The 19,248-nt window shown below is 36.0% G+C and overlaps 2 protein-coding genes across 2 annotated transcripts; both read right to left on the reverse strand.

The window, feature by feature from the left end:
- Positions 1-594: 594 nt before the first annotated feature.
- On the reverse strand, positions 595-7,269 carry mindy4b (MINDY family member 4B). Its single transcript, XM_053507554.1, has 12 exons — positions 7,133-7,269; positions 6,126-6,285; positions 5,685-5,858; positions 5,354-5,473; positions 3,162-3,247; positions 2,908-3,073; positions 2,719-2,784; positions 2,527-2,597; positions 1,693-1,765; positions 1,307-1,483; positions 1,030-1,210; positions 595-737 (listed from the first exon to the last, which is right to left on the reverse strand). Exons 1-12 carry the CDS (start codon positions 7,267-7,269, stop codon positions 595-597), a joined length of 1,554 nt encoding a protein of 517 aa, XP_053363529.1.
- A 4,563-nt stretch (positions 7,270-11,832) lies between these two features.
- On the reverse strand, positions 11,833-14,889 carry clrn1 (clarin 1). The gene is made up of 3 exons (XM_053507833.1): positions 14,431-14,889; positions 12,995-13,174; positions 11,833-12,374 (listed from the first exon to the last, which is right to left on the reverse strand). The coding sequence occupies exons 1-3, from the start codon at positions 14,681-14,683 to the stop codon at positions 12,109-12,111; spliced, it is 699 nt and encodes a 232-aa protein (XP_053363808.1). The 5' UTR covers positions 14,684-14,889; the 3' UTR covers positions 11,833-12,108.
- Positions 14,890-19,248: the final 4,359 nt, after the last annotated feature.

A 19,248-nucleotide genomic window follows, 5' to 3' on the forward strand; every position in this document is an offset into this window, starting at 1 on the left:
AAGTTTAGGGGAGTTCGTAAACTATTTAAACATGATTAAGGGACATTATAATAATCAGTGTTGGGTGTAACGCATTACAAAGTTAGAGTACTTGGATTACTTTTTTGATGTAACAAGTAATCTAACGCATTAGATCCGCCATTTAAGAATTCTATTTTCAAAAATGTAATCCGTTATTCAAACAATTTATGTAATCCGTGAGCCAGACAGCACAATACTTACGGCCATTGTGCGAAACTGCGTAGATAGAGGTATTAGTAATTAACAGATTAGGGCCAAACTTTGCTGAGTAATGATGGTAGAATAACTATAAATGTCTTGACTAAAACAACATGCATGAGAAATCACAAATGAGTTTTCATTTTCTGCAATGGAAAAGTATTCTAACTAGTTACTTTTATCAGAAAGTAAAGCTGTAATGTAACTGATTAGTTTTTAAAGACAGTATTTTTGTAATGTAATTAGTTACTTTAAAAAGTAAAAACACTGTCCCCCAAAACTGATAATAATAATAATAATAATAATAATAATAATAATAATGCATGTAATGTTAAAAAAAAGACTCCTAATTTGAGATCAATGTCTAGCTAAACCTCAGAAGAAAGGTACTGTCCCATTCCAGTCAATTGCTGCTCCCTCCCATTTAGTCCTGATGGTCATCTCCACAGAGGGGAACCTCTTCTCAGGGTCTCCTTGACAGTCTTTGCTTTTAGCCTCCCAGTGATGAGAATGTGTGTCTAAAACAAAAGATTAAGAAAAAATTGATTACTTGCTCACTACTGTAATGACTCTCTTTAGATGTGTTTTTGTGTTTTATATATATATATATATATATATATATATATATATATATATATTGTGGTATATATATATATATATATATATATATATATATATATATATATATATATATATATATGTATGTATAGTTAAATCAGTTTTGTCAAAGACCACTGAACCATGTGCACCATGTGAATTCAGAAGTTGGGAATGAAGTCAAGCAGTGTTATGGAGATGAAATAACCTTACCTATGGTGAGCAATGTTGTATTGACCTGAGTTGGTTGACCATTGTAAAAGTAGAGGTGGAAGAGGTGTTCCACCTTCCAGTCAGACAGAAGGGATCGGTTTGGGCTAAATAAAACACTGTAGGTGCCATTGATGTTGCAAACCCAAACAGGCAGTTTGGGTGTCTTGAGCATGCTTCCCACCTGAAAAAGAAGTCATTATATAGAGAATTACTTTGTTTACAGGCTTTTGATGATCAACCTTTACGTACAGTGTGATAAGCTCCTCATAGGACTTACAGCAGGCAGACTTGCATGTTCCGCTTGCTCTCGGCTCCAGTGTAGATATCCCACACTACTGCGAGTCAGAACTCCATGAAGAGGTTGGTCAAGCGTGTTGCCATGCTCATCACATATCAATGTACCGTTAAAGACGTTAGGACTGGCACGCCCAGTCAACAATAGGTTAACAAGAGCCTAATGATTAAAGATCGTTAAATTTCAATTACCAGGAATCATTAGCAGGTATTTAATCACAAAAACATATATTTTTTTGCATAAACATGCTTTATGACGTCAAGATATTCCATGTACTGTACGATAAAATAATAAGCTTTTTTTTTTCCTGACAGTAAATATTACATATGTATAACAAATGTTGCATTACAGAAGTATGATTTATTTACCTGGCGACAAACAAAGTTGCCCAAGCCAAATTGTAAGAGATGAGTCGTGCTGACATCCAGATCCTCCTGCAACCTTGGATATTTAGAAGGAAAATTCTAAGTTAAACATACAATGGCATCTGTAATAGGTCGTTTCTCCCCGTATTTCTTATTTTCTATGTTGTTTTCACTCTCATTCTTTAAATCTTTTATGCCACATCACAAGTGTTCGAATCTGATTGGGCAGCAGGACAGAACAGTATTATGAGTGGCATGGTGGCAGAGTGGTCACCTTGCACCTACAGGGTTGAGAGTTCGATTCCCACCATGGAGCTGTGTACGTGGAGTTTACATGTTCTCTCCATGCTTGGTGGATTTCCTCTGGGTACTCCAGTTTCCTCTCACCATTCAAAGACATGCAGATTAGGCTAATTCCCGTTCCCAAATTGCCTGTAGTGTGTGAGTGTGTATGCGTGTGCCCTGTAATAGAATTTTCACCTCATCCAGTGTGCATCAAGTCTTCTGGGATAGGCTGCAGGCCCCCTGTGACCCCGAGTATGTGTGTGAGTGAGAACTACATTACTGTTTCTATAATAGCAACTTGTTTACTGACATAAAGGAGAAAGAATATTGATGTTGGGCCATAGTGTGCCAAGGTACATTTTTAAATGTGTAATTAATAGAGAAAAATAAGAGGACGGTGAAAGAACAACTGTTTATAGCTGTTACAGCATAAGTGACTAAACATACATGCTATAAATAGATTAAAACTAAACTGCTGTGGTGTTATATAAAAAAAACATATTTTAGAAAAAAATATTAATAAGTATTAATAAGCTTGGGGGGAAAACTTACCTAATAATTGACCTTGAGAAGATCAAGCTATAGAGAAAGAGAATGACTCCATGGCTTCCCTCCTCATTGAACTTACAGAATAAGAATACATACAGTATGCACTTTATTTAATGAATATAGACAATAGCATTGAAATAAACTATGTCCGTTTCTTTTGCAAGAATAGATAAAACTATGTCCTTAAAAACTCACACATTGAATATGTTCATATATAAATTTTGTCACATCTTCTTTCTTCGTAAAGGTGAAAAGCTGCAGCTAAAAGAAAAAAAAAACAACAACTAACCTGTCACAATATAAAATGTGTGTATGGTGTGTCTCAGAAGCCATATGTAGTGTAGTTTGAGAAATTGATACTAGACACCGCATGGCAAACAGTACCCTCTCGGTGAAGTTGTCCAGTTTGTAGTCCAGGTGGGGGGTGAAGCAGCGATCTGGTGTAACCAAGGAGACGGTGGCAGTACACTCCTCACCAGCTGTCCATAAAATATCAGCCAAAGCAGCAGCCAAAGCCCTCTCCTGCTCTTTCTCTCCAACCTTCAACAGACTGAAATACACAGCAAACAAGAACAATTCATTTCTTTCACTGTATCATTTAGACCACAACTGCAGACAGAGCACGAGTCTTTCCTCACCTCTCCATTTCACAGCAGGTTGTTGAAAAAAGCAGGTATTTGATCACGTGGGCCTGGACTGCCATCTGAATAGCACGGGCTCCCCCCTGCAAAACCAAGAGTTAAGCATGCTTAGGTCATATGTACTGTATTAGTATGTCATGGAGTATGTCATATGATAGCAGAAGTTCTTAACTGTGGTCATGAGAACTTCATGCCCTTTACACATTTGTGGTTAATAAGTTTACACTGGAGATATTGGGTAAATCCTCAGGAGCTCAGCATGCCACCTTTAAGTCACATGTCACTGATCACTAATAAGTTGATGCCTTTGATCATGTGTTCTAGATTTATTACTTCCTGATTATAGCTTGTCATGGTTTGAGTCATTTGTTTCCTGAAGTGTGTGACTAAATTCTGTTTTTCAGTCACCTTTATCTAGCATCTCTTGTTTCACCTGTTCTGTTTTTCACGTATCCTTCCTGTATTTTATATTCACTGTCAATTATTGTTCAATTTAAATATATATATTTTTTATTTTATTCAAACAATGGTCACTGCTGCAAAGCAGCTTTACAGAAAGAACATTATGGAAGTGAGTATGAAATGTTTGAGAAAATTTGTATAAATCAAAATGATCAGATTGTCCATGATGAGCAAGCCAAGGGGACGATGGCAAGGGAATACTTCCTAAGATGGTAATAAGAAGAAACCTTAACAGGAACCAGACTCAACAGAAAGGCTGAGATACAAAACTGTAGGAAAGTCCAACTATTGAGCGACTGCGGTCACAAGTCCTCAAAGAACTTTCTGAATCAGCCGAAGCCAGGACCGTCTTCATGGTACTGCATAATGAAACAGTCATCACACAGATCCCAAGGAGACAACATGGGGCCTTCATGCAACAAGATCTCCAGCCAGAAGCTTGGTACTGGGATGAATTAGACAGGTCCAAAAGGTAGAGATGGTCCGGATCACTATAATATATATTATTGTGCTGATGCTAGTCAGTTACTTTACTTGGTGCTGTCTTTTTGCTATGATGTTACAGAAGAATTTACTAGTGCAACAATATTAATCATAAGGAATAAAAGTGTTTAATGAGAAATCCAATGTGGAAGCAGTTACACAGAATTTTGGGAGATGCTCACCACAGCTACTGGATTTATTATGATGGAGCTGATAGGGTAAAGTTTTATAATATGATGTAAACTCTCCCATGCCTCTATGCCAATAAAACAACCCCTTCGTTGCACTTCCATAATTTTCTTTTGATCGTGTAAAGATGCTTTACGACAATGCCAATTGTTAAAAGCCCTATACAAATATAATATAATTGAATTAAATTGAATTGAACTTTCTGATTCCTTATATGGTAACACTTCCTATAGCCCTTACATACAAACAGCTTGTGTCTGCAGGGACCATTTTGTTTAACTGGAAAATGCTAATGCATTTCCTATCATCTGTCCATCTTTCGGCTTCTCTAAGACGTACTGTACATGTTAATGACCGGTTGCTTTGATGTATAGGATGTACGTGGATGTAAGCTTTTGGCACCTGGCCAAAAGCTTAAATATGCTCTTTTTGTTGATAACACAAAGAGATCTTCAGGCATCATGTGTGCATGAGTTTGTCCCGCTCCCAGTTCGAGCTCAGCCAGTAAACGTATTCGTAACGTACCTTCATGCGTGATTTGAGCATGATCTTTTTAAATACAGGTGAGATGCCTGGACAGATTCATAGACTAAAGTACTGCAGCATCGCTCTCTTTTGGTAGAGATGAAGTTAAAGCTATTTCCTACGATCAGCATGTTAAATGTTAAAAAGTATTGTGAGTTATATAGAATTTTTTTTTTTTAAAACAACATGAAATCAGCATCTTTTCAGCATTAAAAATGAAAATACATTGTGTAACATTCCTTATGTTTAAAATATTAACTACTGCATGCCCTGCTTTATTTATGTATTAACTTAAGTCATTAAAAAGAAGGTAAACTTCCCTTATATATGTAAATTTATACCCCAAACACAAGCGATCGATACTTATACAGACAAAACATCATGCATATGTATGTATGTAATTTTAAATGACCTGTGCATTTGTATGCATTGAGTTGCACACTGCCTTAGCTTAAGATATGACTACAAAACCACATAATTCAATTAAACTTCCATTACATAGAGCCATTAGATAAGTTAAACGTACTCACTCTTTCTGCCTCCAGTGCATACGAAAGGTTCGAATATGGCTCCCGAAACTTAAAGAAGGATTTCTTCCACTCAAAATTAAAGACGTGTAATGTATTTCCAAACAAAATTTTCCTCAGACTCTGTATAAGGGGAAGAAAATCAGACAAAACGAATACATAACAGCATCGTTATGAATCAAACGTGGCATAGATATTAGTGTTGTGTAGGGCTTTCTACAAACTTCTGCATCTATGGAAGTACATTAATAAATCATTTCAAGTGTATTGCTGTGAGACAAGACACAAGGAGGCCCACTGGGATTAAGTAACAGACTAATTTTCTATAGCTCACCATGGCAAGTTCAGGTGAAACTGGATGTCCACCCAGACTGGGAGAGACGACGAGTGCACGAGGGATGGAGTGGGGCACCAACAGCGGGTTGGCATTGCTATTGTGTGAATGGGCCGAAGGAGACCGAGGAACATCCTCTGTGTCTTCCTCAGCTTTAGTCCTCTCGAGCGGTCTCTACAGCAGTCAGCGAGAAAGAAAGAAACAGCATTAGGATTGGGAAAACTTATCCACCAAAGATACCGGTCCAATAGAGTGGATAACTGCAAAAGAAATCTGTAAAAAAGATCAATCGATTAAAATTGGAACATCATAGCCAACATCACAGGAAATTCTGTTTTGTTCCTTCTGATGCATCTCAGATTCTTGCGGAAAATAAATACATGCATCATGCAAAATGTATCAATTCCATGACATTCCCTGTATGGTCAATGGATCACTCACATCCTGGTTTCTCTTCACCTCCTCTTGAAGGAGTTCAATGTAACCAAGCCTGGAGGGCTGCAGAGTGCTGATGTTCTGGAACAGCTGCTTATAATCTTCCATTTCATGGACTACATTCGTCTGCCAAAATTTACATTCACACATCGTTCCATGAACTGGTCTGGTGATTATAAAAAAAAAAAAAAAACAGCTGACCAGTCACGTCTAGCTCTCTAGCAGTGTCCCCAGGTTTTTCCCTCAGACACACTTGCGACTGTGCATGCACGCGAATACACAGCATCCCTTTAGTAAGGTACAAATGATATCAAGTTACCTAACCGCCTGGGTCTCAGGTGATCATGTTGTGCCACATAAGAAAAAACGCAAAAATGTTCGTCACCTGATTAGCTAACATGTAATCAAGGCAAAAAAGCACATACTTACTTTTTTAAAAACGTCTTGTAGTTCCATCCTGCAAGACAAGACATGAAACCTACTGTAAATATGTGACATTTTATTAGGAATACCATGACACGTTGCACATTGACTTTCATTGTCCCTTTTATCCATTATGCCTATCATACAGGTAGGCAATTATACAGTTACTAACTGTAGTCTATCCAATGTAAAAAATAATTACTTAGTTTCCATCTTATCTGTTAATCAACAGACACCACAACAGGACCATTGCAGATCATCTATTAATACAGAAGCCATTCTGACTATATGTGACACTGACATGTGTGACACTGTTACAGACACAGAGTCATTGCTGTGTCGTAGTCCATCCTGTGTTAAGAAAGTTCTATCTCCCAGAAATACAGCTAATAGTCCTTTAAAGGTCGCTTCCATTGAAGGTTCGAACATAGAACAGTTGACAAATTAGCATCATGTGACCTACAGTCAGTAATTATAAACAAATTGCATCTCTATAGTAGGTTTATGTAATAAAATGGCCATAGGTTTAATATACCTATTAAACTGGCAGTTGAGTGTATTTCTAAATAATGCCACAACAGACTTCTCACCCCCGAGCGTCAAATATTTCCCTCCATTTGTCGAGTTCTGCTATCTGACTCAGAATGTCATCCAGGTCTGTGTCCTTGTCACTGGACTTCTCCAACCCGTTCTCCGTCTGCAGATGACAGACATGCGGCACATGCATTCAGCTTCATAAGCTATACTGTTGCGAGTTCGGGAAGCTACATGAATGTTTCAGTAAGGCCATTGTTGCTGGAGGAAGCCTGAGCTTGTTTTCTTTTTCTCAGAGGAAGATAAGTTTAAAGGAAACAGCATCAGTGTATCGATTACACAACCATGACTGTTTTCGTAGGCATGCTACACTATAAATATAATTTACAGTACATAATTTATATAATTCAAGATAATAGGCCTACTGGAATTAATTCAGTTCAATTTGCATTTGTATAGTGCTTTTATCAATAAACCTTATATTTATAAACATCCAGATGTAGATGTAGGACCTAATCACTTAGAGAGATCTGAGTTAAAAGGGTGCCCATCTCCTTCTGCATGGATAGTAGGATTGTAGTAGGACTATGTAGTCGAACAGTGCAAATACTGAAGGATGTCTTTTTATGAGTGGCATTGTCTTTATGCTCATAGTGCCTGTTCTTTTGTACAATTTTACAGTATCCATGACTGATGCAATAAATAAATAATATCCTTAGCAATCTGTATTGTATCTCTATATGTGAGACATTTCACAACAGCAGAAAGGAAGTGACGAGCAAAAATGTCAAAACAGAAGTAACAAGATGTCATAAGTTAAGTTAAGCCCTTATTTGTCACATATACATTACAGCAGAGTGAAATTCCTTCTTCGCATATCCCAGCGTAACTGGGGTCAGAGCGCAGGGTCAGCCATGATACGGCGCCCCTGGAGCAGTTAGGGTTAAGGGCCTTGCTCAAGGGCCCAACAGTGGCAGCCTGGTGGAGTGGGGCTCGAACCGCTGATCTTCCGATCAGTAACTCAGTGCCTTAGCCCTCCACCACTGCCCCCTAAAGAGGAACGCTTCACGGATTTGCGTGTCATCCTTTCGCATTTCGCATTTGATTCATTCTAAAGCATTACTAAAGCTACTATAAGTAGTTCGACTGAATTCACAGAACTTTTTTCTTTCAAATTACTCTTGCAATTAAATTAGACCTGACACTTATTCCGAATCGCATTTTCAGACATGGCAGACAAACGAGTGATGTGTTAGATGTGAGAATTCTGCGAGTCGATTCCTAAACAAGTTAGTTTTCTAATTCCAAATCGTTGGGACTTGGACATCAATTGCAAAGCTCTGGAATTGATTTTACAAACTAAAGTGATTTGGGAACAAAGTGAGCAAGTCTAGATTCCATTACCACTGTCTAAGGGAGCTCTCTCTTCACAACCCAGATCTCATTTAGTTGATAGTGTTTCATTTTGGAGAGAAAAGTTGATACTTTAAACTGTGAGTTAAAGTGTTTCCTCTCTAAAGAGTTTACAGGTACAGAATTCATCACACTGAGTTAGGTCTTAAGATTTTATTACTTTGAAAGAATCATTCTTGGGCTGCAACATGATTGTACAGTGTGAATAAACTTTTTGAATAGATAAAGTTAGTTGCGACAGTTAGGGTAGATACCTCTGAAGAAGCTACACCCATCAAATATTCATGGTTCCTGTTAAAAGCCTACTTTATGTAGCATGGTGGCATGATGGCTCAGTGGTTAGCACTGTCACCGCACAGCTCCAGGGCCGGGTTCTAATCTCTGCTAGTCCGATTTCCTCCAATGAAATGTGGTGTAGATTAGAATTTGCAAAATGCCTATAGTTTATAATTGGGCATGTATAGCTGGCACCACATCTAGGGTGCCCAAAGTTTCCCCAGGTCCGCCCACGCAGGATACGCAGTATAGATAAAGATTGATATTTTGATAAGGGGTAAGGCAACACAGCAGCTCAATGGTGCCATCTTGTGGTACCATCATCTGTCCAGGGACCCCTGAGTTCATTCTGCAGCCGAATAGATATAATCATGCTATACTATACCTGAAATGAGACTAAGAATACTTATGCCACCCTATTAAGTATGAGACTTTCAGGATGTTGATGTATATTTTTATAAAATGGTGTTAACATTCTCCATTATTGATTCTATGTTAAAGCATTAACACATTGCTATTTTAAACACAAGTTTGAAACTATTTAAGTAACAGTGAGTTGTTTTGTTTAAGACGCAGAGGTCAGCTGTTCTGGAATTGTTCTTGCAAGAACAGTATTTTATATTTTTTCCTCCAAAATGTTTTTATTGCACTACTCTTTGCTGTCGCAGCATTTCAATGTACAACTGCAGCAATAATTTGGCAATTAAAGTAGAAGGAGTGACAAACCATACGGTATAAACTTGTTGATTTGGTAAGAAATTATAACATTTGTTTTTGGACAGTTTACCATGATTGGTGGTGCATGTAGTCATAGTTTATTCCAGTTAATATTAGGAAATATAGTACAGTAATTAATCACAAAAACAAATAGAAATATCCATAAGAGGATGCTGAAGAGCTTTCAAATGATTATTGTACTGAGTACATCTCTTTGTTTTCAAATTCTTTATTTGCATGGTGGTGCCACTGGAAAGCCTTTGAAAGATTTTATCTATTATTTTTAAAAGTTTAAATAATGTGATAAATGTAGGCAATTTTTCATTTATATAAATATCCTTTCCTGTCCTTTAATATGTTTTTATTGTACAACTCTGTGTTGTCCGAGGATCACAACACGCAGTTCAATGTACAATTGGCACTAAAATTTTGTGAACATGGCAAATAAACATGAAAATTTACATGGTTTGTTTCAGATGGAGTTAATTGGTGTTAAAAACATAGAATGTGAAAATAAAGCTAAAAACAATTCCTGGCCATTTTTATATAAAAAGAATTCTAAATTTTAAAATTGAATAATTAAATTTTATTACTATATACATTTTTCAAAATTAAAACAAAATGTAGTTATAATGATGTGACATCATGTAAGTTACATGACACACTTTAATTGTATACTTAGCTATTGATAAAAAACATAAAATATGAGAAGCAAAATATGAATATATTTTAAATTATAACTGGCATAAGGGTGTCTATATACATAATACATACATATACATACATATACATAAATATACAGTCATATGCCATCATATAATTTGAGTTAAGTGACACAAATCTTAATTTTGCATATTTAGCCATGATTTTTTAGCCTGTCATTTATTAGTGTGATTATTTGATGCACTAGCTCTTACTGAAGCTTTTACTATAGTGTTCAATGTACTGTACTGTATATTCTACTGTATATATACTGTAATCTTTCCTTTTTTGCATTTTCTAAAAATACATTAGCATAGAGATAAAGAACAACAAAGCAATAAAAGCCTACCTTGTTCTTCCCATGTTGTTTAGTGGAAGGTTGATGTCGCAGTTTTTTAAGATGACTTTTTGCAAACATACTTAACCCAATTGTTTTCTCAAGTGACCAAAAGCCTTTTTATACAGTAAAAAGCAAGAGTAGGCAAGAGTAAGTGCTCGCAACTTCATTCGCTATTACACCCCTTTCTTCTGATAGTGGGTGGGGAGCTTCACGTAAAGTCGTTTCAAGACCTTTAAAGTAGTTCCGATTTTTTTTTTATTGTCGAATTTATTATTAATGTGAACTGATGTGTTACAATGTTAACAGAAATAGTGTATACACAGAAATATCCATAAGAGGATGCTAAAGAGCTTCCAAACTATTACTGTGTACTGCACAGTACATCTCTTTTTTTTTCACTTTCTTTATTTGCATGTTGGTGCCACTGGAAAGGCTTTGGTGAAAAGGTTTGCATTTTATCTATTTATTTTTGAGACCCGAAAAAAAAAGACTTTGATATAAAAAATAGCTTTGCATCCATACCTGTTTCACGTGGTAGTACATCACATTAATAAAACAATTTAATCAGGAGAAGAAAAAAAAACCACAGTTGAACAGTGGGTTGGACTAAGCAAGGACTGAAAAATCTTCAAAAATCTGAAAAAAGTAAATGAGGATAATATGCATTCCATAAAACACTGGCTAAATTATTTATTGTAAATTAAATAGTATGTCCGTAACAACATTTAATTTGCTTTAGAAATTTAAAAAGCATTCAAACATTCACCTTCAACACTTCACTTTGTATGTAGCGACATGCATGGCATGTCACATTTGCAAGCGTACAGATAACAAACACTTATTAATAGGTACCCTTGGTGTGGTTGCTCTCACAACCAGAAATACTAATTCATACTAATTCAGGGCTTTTATCATGACTATCAAACCATACAGTCTGGAAATTCTGTCCTATTCATATTGACATCAAATTATACATTAACATCACCGACTCACTTTGCACATTTTATGATAGCTAATAAACATATGGTCTCAATGAGATTACAGTAAACATTCCCTCATCTAACTAAATGGTATTTATGAATCAGGATCCTTGGCACATTCAAAAAAGGGGTTTACACAATACACTATACAAATAAAAATAATTATCAAATAAATTAACCATCATGTAGTGTAATGTTACTTGCAGTCTGAAAGATGCAAGTACTACGGGAGAATAAATAGGGCCCATGCTGATGAGACAAGGCTGGGTTGTGCCATTTCTGCATGTCAACAGGTATTTAAAATACTGAGATGGCAGTTAACCGAATATGCAATCACGAGTCCAGCTGAGAGACGGGTCCCTCCACTAGCCTCCCCACAATGTGATAACACTCATCTCTCATACATACAGGCAGGACCATTTCCAAGTCGGTTCCTCTCCTGAAAGTAAAAAGATGCATCAAAAAAGGCTCAGATGTGTCATCTGTTGATTTGTAAACAAATCAGAACAACGGATGGGGCAAGATGTGAAACTTTAAGTGAACAGCGCTAATAGCCATGGTAGGATATCGCATCCTGGGGGTGGTTACAGGACAATAGAGTCAGTCAGTACATGAGATCCGCTGCACCCGTGCTGGCATCTGTCTCTTTGGCCTCCTGGAAGGGAAACTGGATGCCGGCTAGGCGGATCAGAAGGATGTTAAAGCTATGCACAAGAAAAATAACAAATATGAGCCAGAAAGTGTGGTCGAATGCTTCACTGTATGTCTTGTAGACAAAAGTGCCTTCTTTGTAGTTAGCAATCTTCTCAGACAGTTGATGCAGTTTGACTTCTGATGCATAAAGGATTAGGATGAGACAGCTGCACAGACCTGTACAAGAAAACCACCTTTATGGTTAATGGTTACATTTAGAATTTGATTTGTGCAAATCTAGTTAACACGTGCTGTAAATGTGTTTTTGATTTTTTTTTAAAGTACAATACGTGAAATATCATGTCATTCTTAAACTCTGTACTATCTCAGCCTAAGTTGATTCAAGGTGGTCTTAAGTCCTACTTTTTATTGGGAACAGGTGATGGGTCAAGCAGGTCATTGTAAAGATACTGTCCATCAGCATATGATTCACAGAGACATCTGACACTGGTGGAGAATTGGCCAGTTGGACAGAGTGCAAATTTCCATGCTTTTATTTATTTATTATGCAAGCCAATCCCAAGCCTTTTCTAAAGGTACACAAAACAAGTTTTGGGGTACGGAAAAATAAATGATAGTGTCTCAGATTCACATTGATAAATTTCAAAGGAGACCTTTTAGTGAAATAGCTATGTGTCTCTTTGTTTGTTTGCTTTTTGTGTGTGTCTTTGTGCAGGCAGGGGTTAGTGGAAGGGACACAGATAAATCAAGGCATTTAGGTGAAACAACGTATTTGTGTGTGTGTGTGTGTGTGTGTGTGTGTGTGTGTGTGTGTGTGTGTGTGTGTGTAGACTTACAGCTGATCAGGTTCCACAGATAAAGGCCTAAAGGTCCATGTAGAGTCTCATATGGATTTCCAAAGGCATTGTACATGAAGAAGGCACAACATACGGATGAGAAGAAGATGAGCACTGCACAGAAGATGATGATGCTCACATGCAGGCTAGCTGGGATCACATCCACCAGGTCAGGAAAAACTAAACAGAGTAAGAAAAAGACCTATTTCTAGCGCCAATATATAGTAGCAGGGTATGTCAGGGTATAATTTATACTTATACATAATTTAAACTTTGTATTAAAACAAGCTGACTATGTATATATACCGCATATATACATATTTTTTCTATTGTAAATTGGATTGAATGGAAATTATTTAATTAAATTAAAAGCTCACTTTATATATCTATACTATATAAATATATATATATATATATATATATATATATATATATATATATATATATATATATATATATATATATATATATATATGTGTGTGTGTGTGTGTGTGTGTGCAGAATATTACATTTAACACTTCTGTCTTTGAATGATTTCAGTTTGCATATTTGAGTTATGCATGACAGGTTTTGAGGATGCTCTCATTGTGGTGTGTGTTTTATAATTCTGCCTACACAATGTGTAGCGAAAGTGACTTTATTGAGGGGGCAATTTTAAAGTCTTTCTCAAAACACTGAAGCCATTAAGTTAGCTATTGCATAAGCTTGATAATCGGCATAATTCCCTCATCCTAAGGATAAAAAAAATGACCCACCTTTCATGTGACCCTCAAGAATAAAACAGCTGAAACTCCAGATCACAAAGCTACTGAAACATTTGGCAGGTGCTTTTATCCAGAGCTACTTACAAAAGTGTTTTGAAGTTTCCATCATCGCATAGATTAGTCAAACCCTGTCGGGAAAGTTTTTTCTTGTTTTTTTTTTTCATAGTGGGGGTTGGGGAACCGGATGGATGAATAAATAACCTAAATATCTAAAAAGCAGAGAGGTCTTTAGCAAGATTTAGCAAGATTGCCAGTGACTAAGCTGCACAGCCATTTACAGAAAGTTTATTCCACCACCTACTGTACTGTAGGTGCCAGAACAGAAAACAGTCTAGTTGCGTGACTGAGAGATGATGAGATGATGAGAGATGATGAGATGATGAGAGATGATGAGAGATGGTGAGATGATGAGAGATGATGAGAGATGGTGAGATGATGAGAGATGATGAGAGATGGTAAGATATGGTGAGACCAGCCGAGCAGTGAAACCGTGGCAAAAGTCCTGATAGCCAAAAGTACCTAGGTCTATTAGGGAAATAGAATAAAAAGCTCCACATGGCTTACACTACTTTTAATTTCATTACTATACTGTATTATAGCCCAGAACTGGCATTTAACTTCATTTATTCTAATCTGAATGCCGACAGACTGACTTAGTTACTGTAAACTCACAGGAGAAGGAGAAAGGTCTTCCTCCCAGTCCACACTGTTTCAACCTCTGTCCATGAAAGAGACCGTAGTTTAAGCTCCCGATGAATTTGTCCAGCTCCGATCCGGTGGCATTAACCAGCTGAGCTCCAGTTTTGCACAGCACGGTCGCCTTCACCCAGTTCCTCCCTCCCATAGCCGCGGCTCCGATCAGCACACAGGCGAAGCTCAGAACTCCAGCCAGAGAAAACAACACTCTCTTCTGCATGCTCGGCATCCTGCGCGGAAACACTCACACACACACACACGGCATGCTGGAGTCCTGCGCATTAACCTAACGAATATAAACAGCTATTCCTTAATCAATCAATCAATCAATTAATCAATCAATCAATTAAATAAGCGACCCCATGTTTTCCACAGGTTTGGAGAGACAGCGCGCGGTGTGAAATGTCGGCTCGGGGTTGAGTTACAGCGCTCGGGTTCTCCGCGTCTCCAGGTTACAGGACTGAGTTTCCGCCACAGGCTGCACTCGTGTGCCCTGACCTTAACTTTAATTGGTTATTGCATGAAGCCAGTGCGCTTCTGTGTGGAAGTCATTTCGCGTGTACAGGCCTCGAGGGGCCATAAATGTCTCGTTTATGGTCCTATAGGGCGAATTATGGGACATTTAAACCAAGACAAAGGAGACAAACTCGACACAGATCTATTGTTTAGCAGCTGTATACACGAGCCTTAGTGCGGCAATATTAAAGATCATAAAATATGACCATGGGGTTTACCGCTGCACTTTCACTGACGTCATAACCTATATCTTTGCATCTACGACTAGGGTTCAATGCACTTGAGTTTAATTGACAGAACAAAATGTAATTTATAATTTCACAAGAAACACACAGAACACTATATACATTTATCCATGATCCATCTCGTTGTCAGACAACATTGTTTTGAGACAATGCAGCAAACGTGTTTGTCATAAGACTACCAATAAATAATAAAGCTGGACTATCTAAATGTTCCAATCTGCATTAAACAATACATTGCTATACATATTGGTTTTTTAAAGAAAAAAAAAATGAAATCAAGCACAATCCCATTTATATGCAAATTGAAAATTCTTCATTTTCAACACACCCACCTTCTTAGTCACCAACACACTAAGTGGTCAAATTGTAAAATCGATATATCAAGGGGGATGGTGTGGTCAAGTATTAAAATAAAAAAAATAATAAAATGTTATATATATATATATATATATATATATATATATATATATATATATATATATATATATATATAGTATATAAGTATATATATATATAGTATAGTAATTTGTACAATAATACAGTAAGAACAGTTTTATTAACGAAACATAAGCTTAATGAAATCAACTTGGAGCAAAACAAAGCACATGCATTTGAACATGCACTTGTCAAAACTATAATTTGATCCATTTAATGGCTTTCATTTGGAAAGAATTATAAGAGTACAATATAAATCTACAGAAATTTTTTTTAATAAAATAAATTAATTTAATAGTATTTTAGTTCTGTATGACTACACACCAGTCTCTCTCTCTTTCTCTCTCTCTCTCTCTCTCTCTCTCTCTCTCACACACACATACACACAAATCATCAAATTACTAATATGGCATTTAAAAATCTATTTTTGACCCTTTTGGAACCAAGCATAGGTGAATCCTTCTCTTGGGAGTAATGAAATTATACAAATGGGTAAAGAACTCGTCTTTTATAATCATTAAAGCTGTCAGTCATTGTTAGTTCAAAGATGATCATACATAGAGTTTTCATATTTCATTTACATTAAAATTTTACATAATACACAGCATTATTAATCACAGCATAAATTAAGAGGGTATGGTTTTTGTAAAAAAAAAAATTAACAGGCCATCCACCCTTAAATCGAACCCTGCCCACACTGGCTTAGTAAAATGAAACACTAAACTCTATGTAGTATTTTGCATGGTGTGTGTTTGTATATTTAAAAGTATTATATCCTTATAATATTATATAAGTATTATATAATATTATATAAGTTCTTACATCCTATGGCCGGCCATGATGATACAATCAGTCATATCACAGTACAAACAAGCAAGCTTTTTTTTTGTTTTTTTTATTTACAAACTAAAAGAAGGAAGCAGTTTGCGGTTGGGATTTTATCTAAATAAAAGTCTGTACATTGGTCAGAACTCACTTTCAATATCTCATAATGAAACTTTCATTAAAAAATTTTTATGAAACTTTGCCAGTGCTTAGGTATTTGCCTGAAGTTTAATCTGCGGCATACATAAAATCAAAATGTTTAGTAAAAGGGACATTATGAGCAGTTATGTGCCAGATTACGTCACAGCATTAGTCACGTGATAGTCTTCAGCCCTCCCAACTAAATGGTAGAAGTAGCCTTCATGTGGGCGCCCGCTAGTGACAGGGAGGATTGGATGTGACGAAATTGGGAAGACAATTTTTCTTCAAGGTGGAAGTGGCTCTATGCATCACTCAACAAAGCCAATAAACGCAATAATTTACTGTGTATACACAAAGTATGCGCAAGACAGAAACTAGTATAATGCATTTACAAAGCGCTCAAATTCTCACAAAACACAAACAAAATTTCGACACAGCATGGCTTACTCCAAAAAGAAGGAAGGCACAAAATGAAAATTTAACCTTCAAAGATGATCAATGTATATATTTCTTTTTCCTGTGGGAAGTTTTAAACCAGTTCATTTTTCATATGTTCTGAAACCAAGGTGCTAGTTATGTGACGCGCCACTATGGGATAAACCATGGGTCATTAGAGCGAACATATCCACAGCAGTCCGAGGTGTAAAATACCTGACCTACTGTAAGAGGGCAGTTTTATGTGGTAAAATAAAAAAGTCATGTTATGAACTGTTATGTGCTGGAATTAATGTACTTTAAAATAAGTTTTTATTTTACAGCTGCAATAACAGCGCTGAAGTCGTATAAGTGAATTGTAATGCACTTAAATCGTTTTTAGAGAGAACTTAATCTTTATTCAATCTACTTTTGCAATTTCTCATCTGTGATTCACCTTCCAATTACTGAACAGGGAGGGTACAGTATTTGGCTGACGATGAAAGAAGTACAACTTAGCGGAAACAAGGTGTAAGATACTCAACGTAAAAAAAAAAAATATTTCTATGTATTAATAAATTAGGCAAAAAGTTTTTGCCATACAGGAAGACAGACAGACATGTACAGTACATGAGCTTCGACCTGAATATTACTGATCCATTAAAGCTGATCAGCTTATTTTTAGCTTTACCCTTTTAACTATTTCTACAAATCCTTTCCTGCAACGATGGGTACTAATGCTAGTCTTTAATATTATAACAATTAATATTGTATTAAACAATATTAATTGTTATAATATTAAAGACTAGCATTAGACAATGTAATTTATTAAACAATGTAATGTGTTGTGAAAATGTAATGTGTGGCCTAAAAATAAAGATTAATACGGACAGTTCCCAAATTGTCCATAGTGTGTTTTTGTGTGTGTACTGTATGTGTGCCCTGCAATGAATTGGCACAATATCCAGTGTTTACCTCGCCTCGTGCCCTAAGTCTGGGATAGGGTCCAGGCTTGGATGGCCCTGTACACAGCATAAGCAGTAAAGGAGGTTAAGATTACTACATTTCCATTTTCTTTTTTTGAAGTTGGAATACATATCATAAATTTAGGGTAAAAAATCTTTGTGAGGACCAAGATAAAATATTTGTGATATATAAGTAAGACAATACAAAATTATTTGCTCTGGAGCTGCAATAATGTTTCCAAAATCATAAAAAAAGAATAATCCAAAAGATAGGACAGGTGTTTGTCTTTATGTTTATGAATTTTTATTTTAGCTATTTTATCTCCAAAGGCAAAACATTTGTTGTGTCTGTTGCTGTGTCACAGTATAGTATGTATACAGTAGAGACAGTAGAAAATAGCAAAGAAATTTTCAGTACATGAAATCACACCAACCATTTCATGCAGGTATTTTGCATTTTTCCGCTGACATTTTAATAAAAGTAACTGAAAACAGGAAGTGTTCCTTCGTGTTCATGTCAGACTACAAAAGCTACTGATTCATAACATTTATACGCAGCATAAACAGAAGGGATGATATCATGTTCTGTCAAAGCTGTAAAGTGGTCAAAATAAAAGAACTGCATGTGTGCTGATAAATAAATAACCATTAGTTGGTTATACCAGTGCCAGGAAAAATGTGAAACTTTTATTAATTAAAATAAGATCCTTAATCAGAGATGAACAAAACAGCTTTCCCACATAGAATTACCACACAAATATTAAAATGCATCAGTCCATTCTTGTGGTCACAAACACAATAATAATAGCATTTTATGTTTTTATTATTTTTTAGCATTATTAGGAATGTAAAATAAAATGCTTACTTTTGTTTTAAAAGCCTTGTTACTAAAAGAGGTTTATAATAACATTTTTTTACTTTCTCTTTTTTACTTTTTCCATATTATCTGTAAACATAACCAAAATAAATACATACAGTATGAAATGTATAATATGGAAAAACCCACATTATACTAAAAAATAAACCTGTGGATTTTTTGACCAACTCAGTATGTCTAGACATGGAGTGATGAGAAATATCCAGTGGGTGTTAACATTCAACCATTCAAGGCATGAGTCATGTCATGATTCATAGACAAGTCTCTGAATCGGTCACTGTCTGTTTTTGATTTGCCCACATCTCTCTTTTTGTGGTACTTTTTACTGGAAAATATTAGATGATTAAATATTTACACGAAGTGAAGAAAAGATCAA

The sequence above is a fragment of the Clarias gariepinus genome, chromosome 11 (assembly GCF_024256425.1).
Source record: "Clarias gariepinus isolate MV-2021 ecotype Netherlands chromosome 11, CGAR_prim_01v2, whole genome shotgun sequence".
NCBI classification, from domain to species: Eukaryota; Metazoa; Chordata; class Actinopteri; order Siluriformes; family Clariidae; genus Clarias; species Clarias gariepinus.

Excerpts from the sequence above, each read along its gene's own strand:
- mindy4b (XM_053507554.1), bottom strand. The coding sequence starts at position 7,269 with ATGCATGTGCCGCATGTCTGTCATCTGCAGACGGAGAACGGGTTGGAG. Across the intron at positions 5,859-6,125 it reads AGGTGAAGAGAAACCAGGAT|AGACCGCTCGAGAGGACTAA; the intron begins GTGAGTGATCCA and ends TGACTGCTGTAG. Across the intron at positions 3,248-5,353 it reads ATGCACTGGAGGCAGAAAGA|GGGGGAGCCCGTGCTATTCA; the intron begins GTGAGTACGTTT and ends TTGGTTTTGCAG.
- clrn1 (XM_053507833.1), bottom strand. The coding sequence starts at position 14,683 with ATGCCGAGCATGCAGAAGAGAGTGTTGTTTTCTCTGGCTGGAGTTCTG. Across the intron at positions 13,175-14,430 it reads AAGACCTTTCTCCTTCTCCT|TTTTTCCTGACCTGGTGGAT; the intron begins GTGAGTTTACAG and ends TACTCTGTTTAG. Across the intron at positions 12,375-12,994 it reads TCTGTGGAACCTGATCAGCT|GTCTGTGCAGCTGTCTCATC; the intron begins GTAAGTCTACAC and ends TTTCTTGTACAG.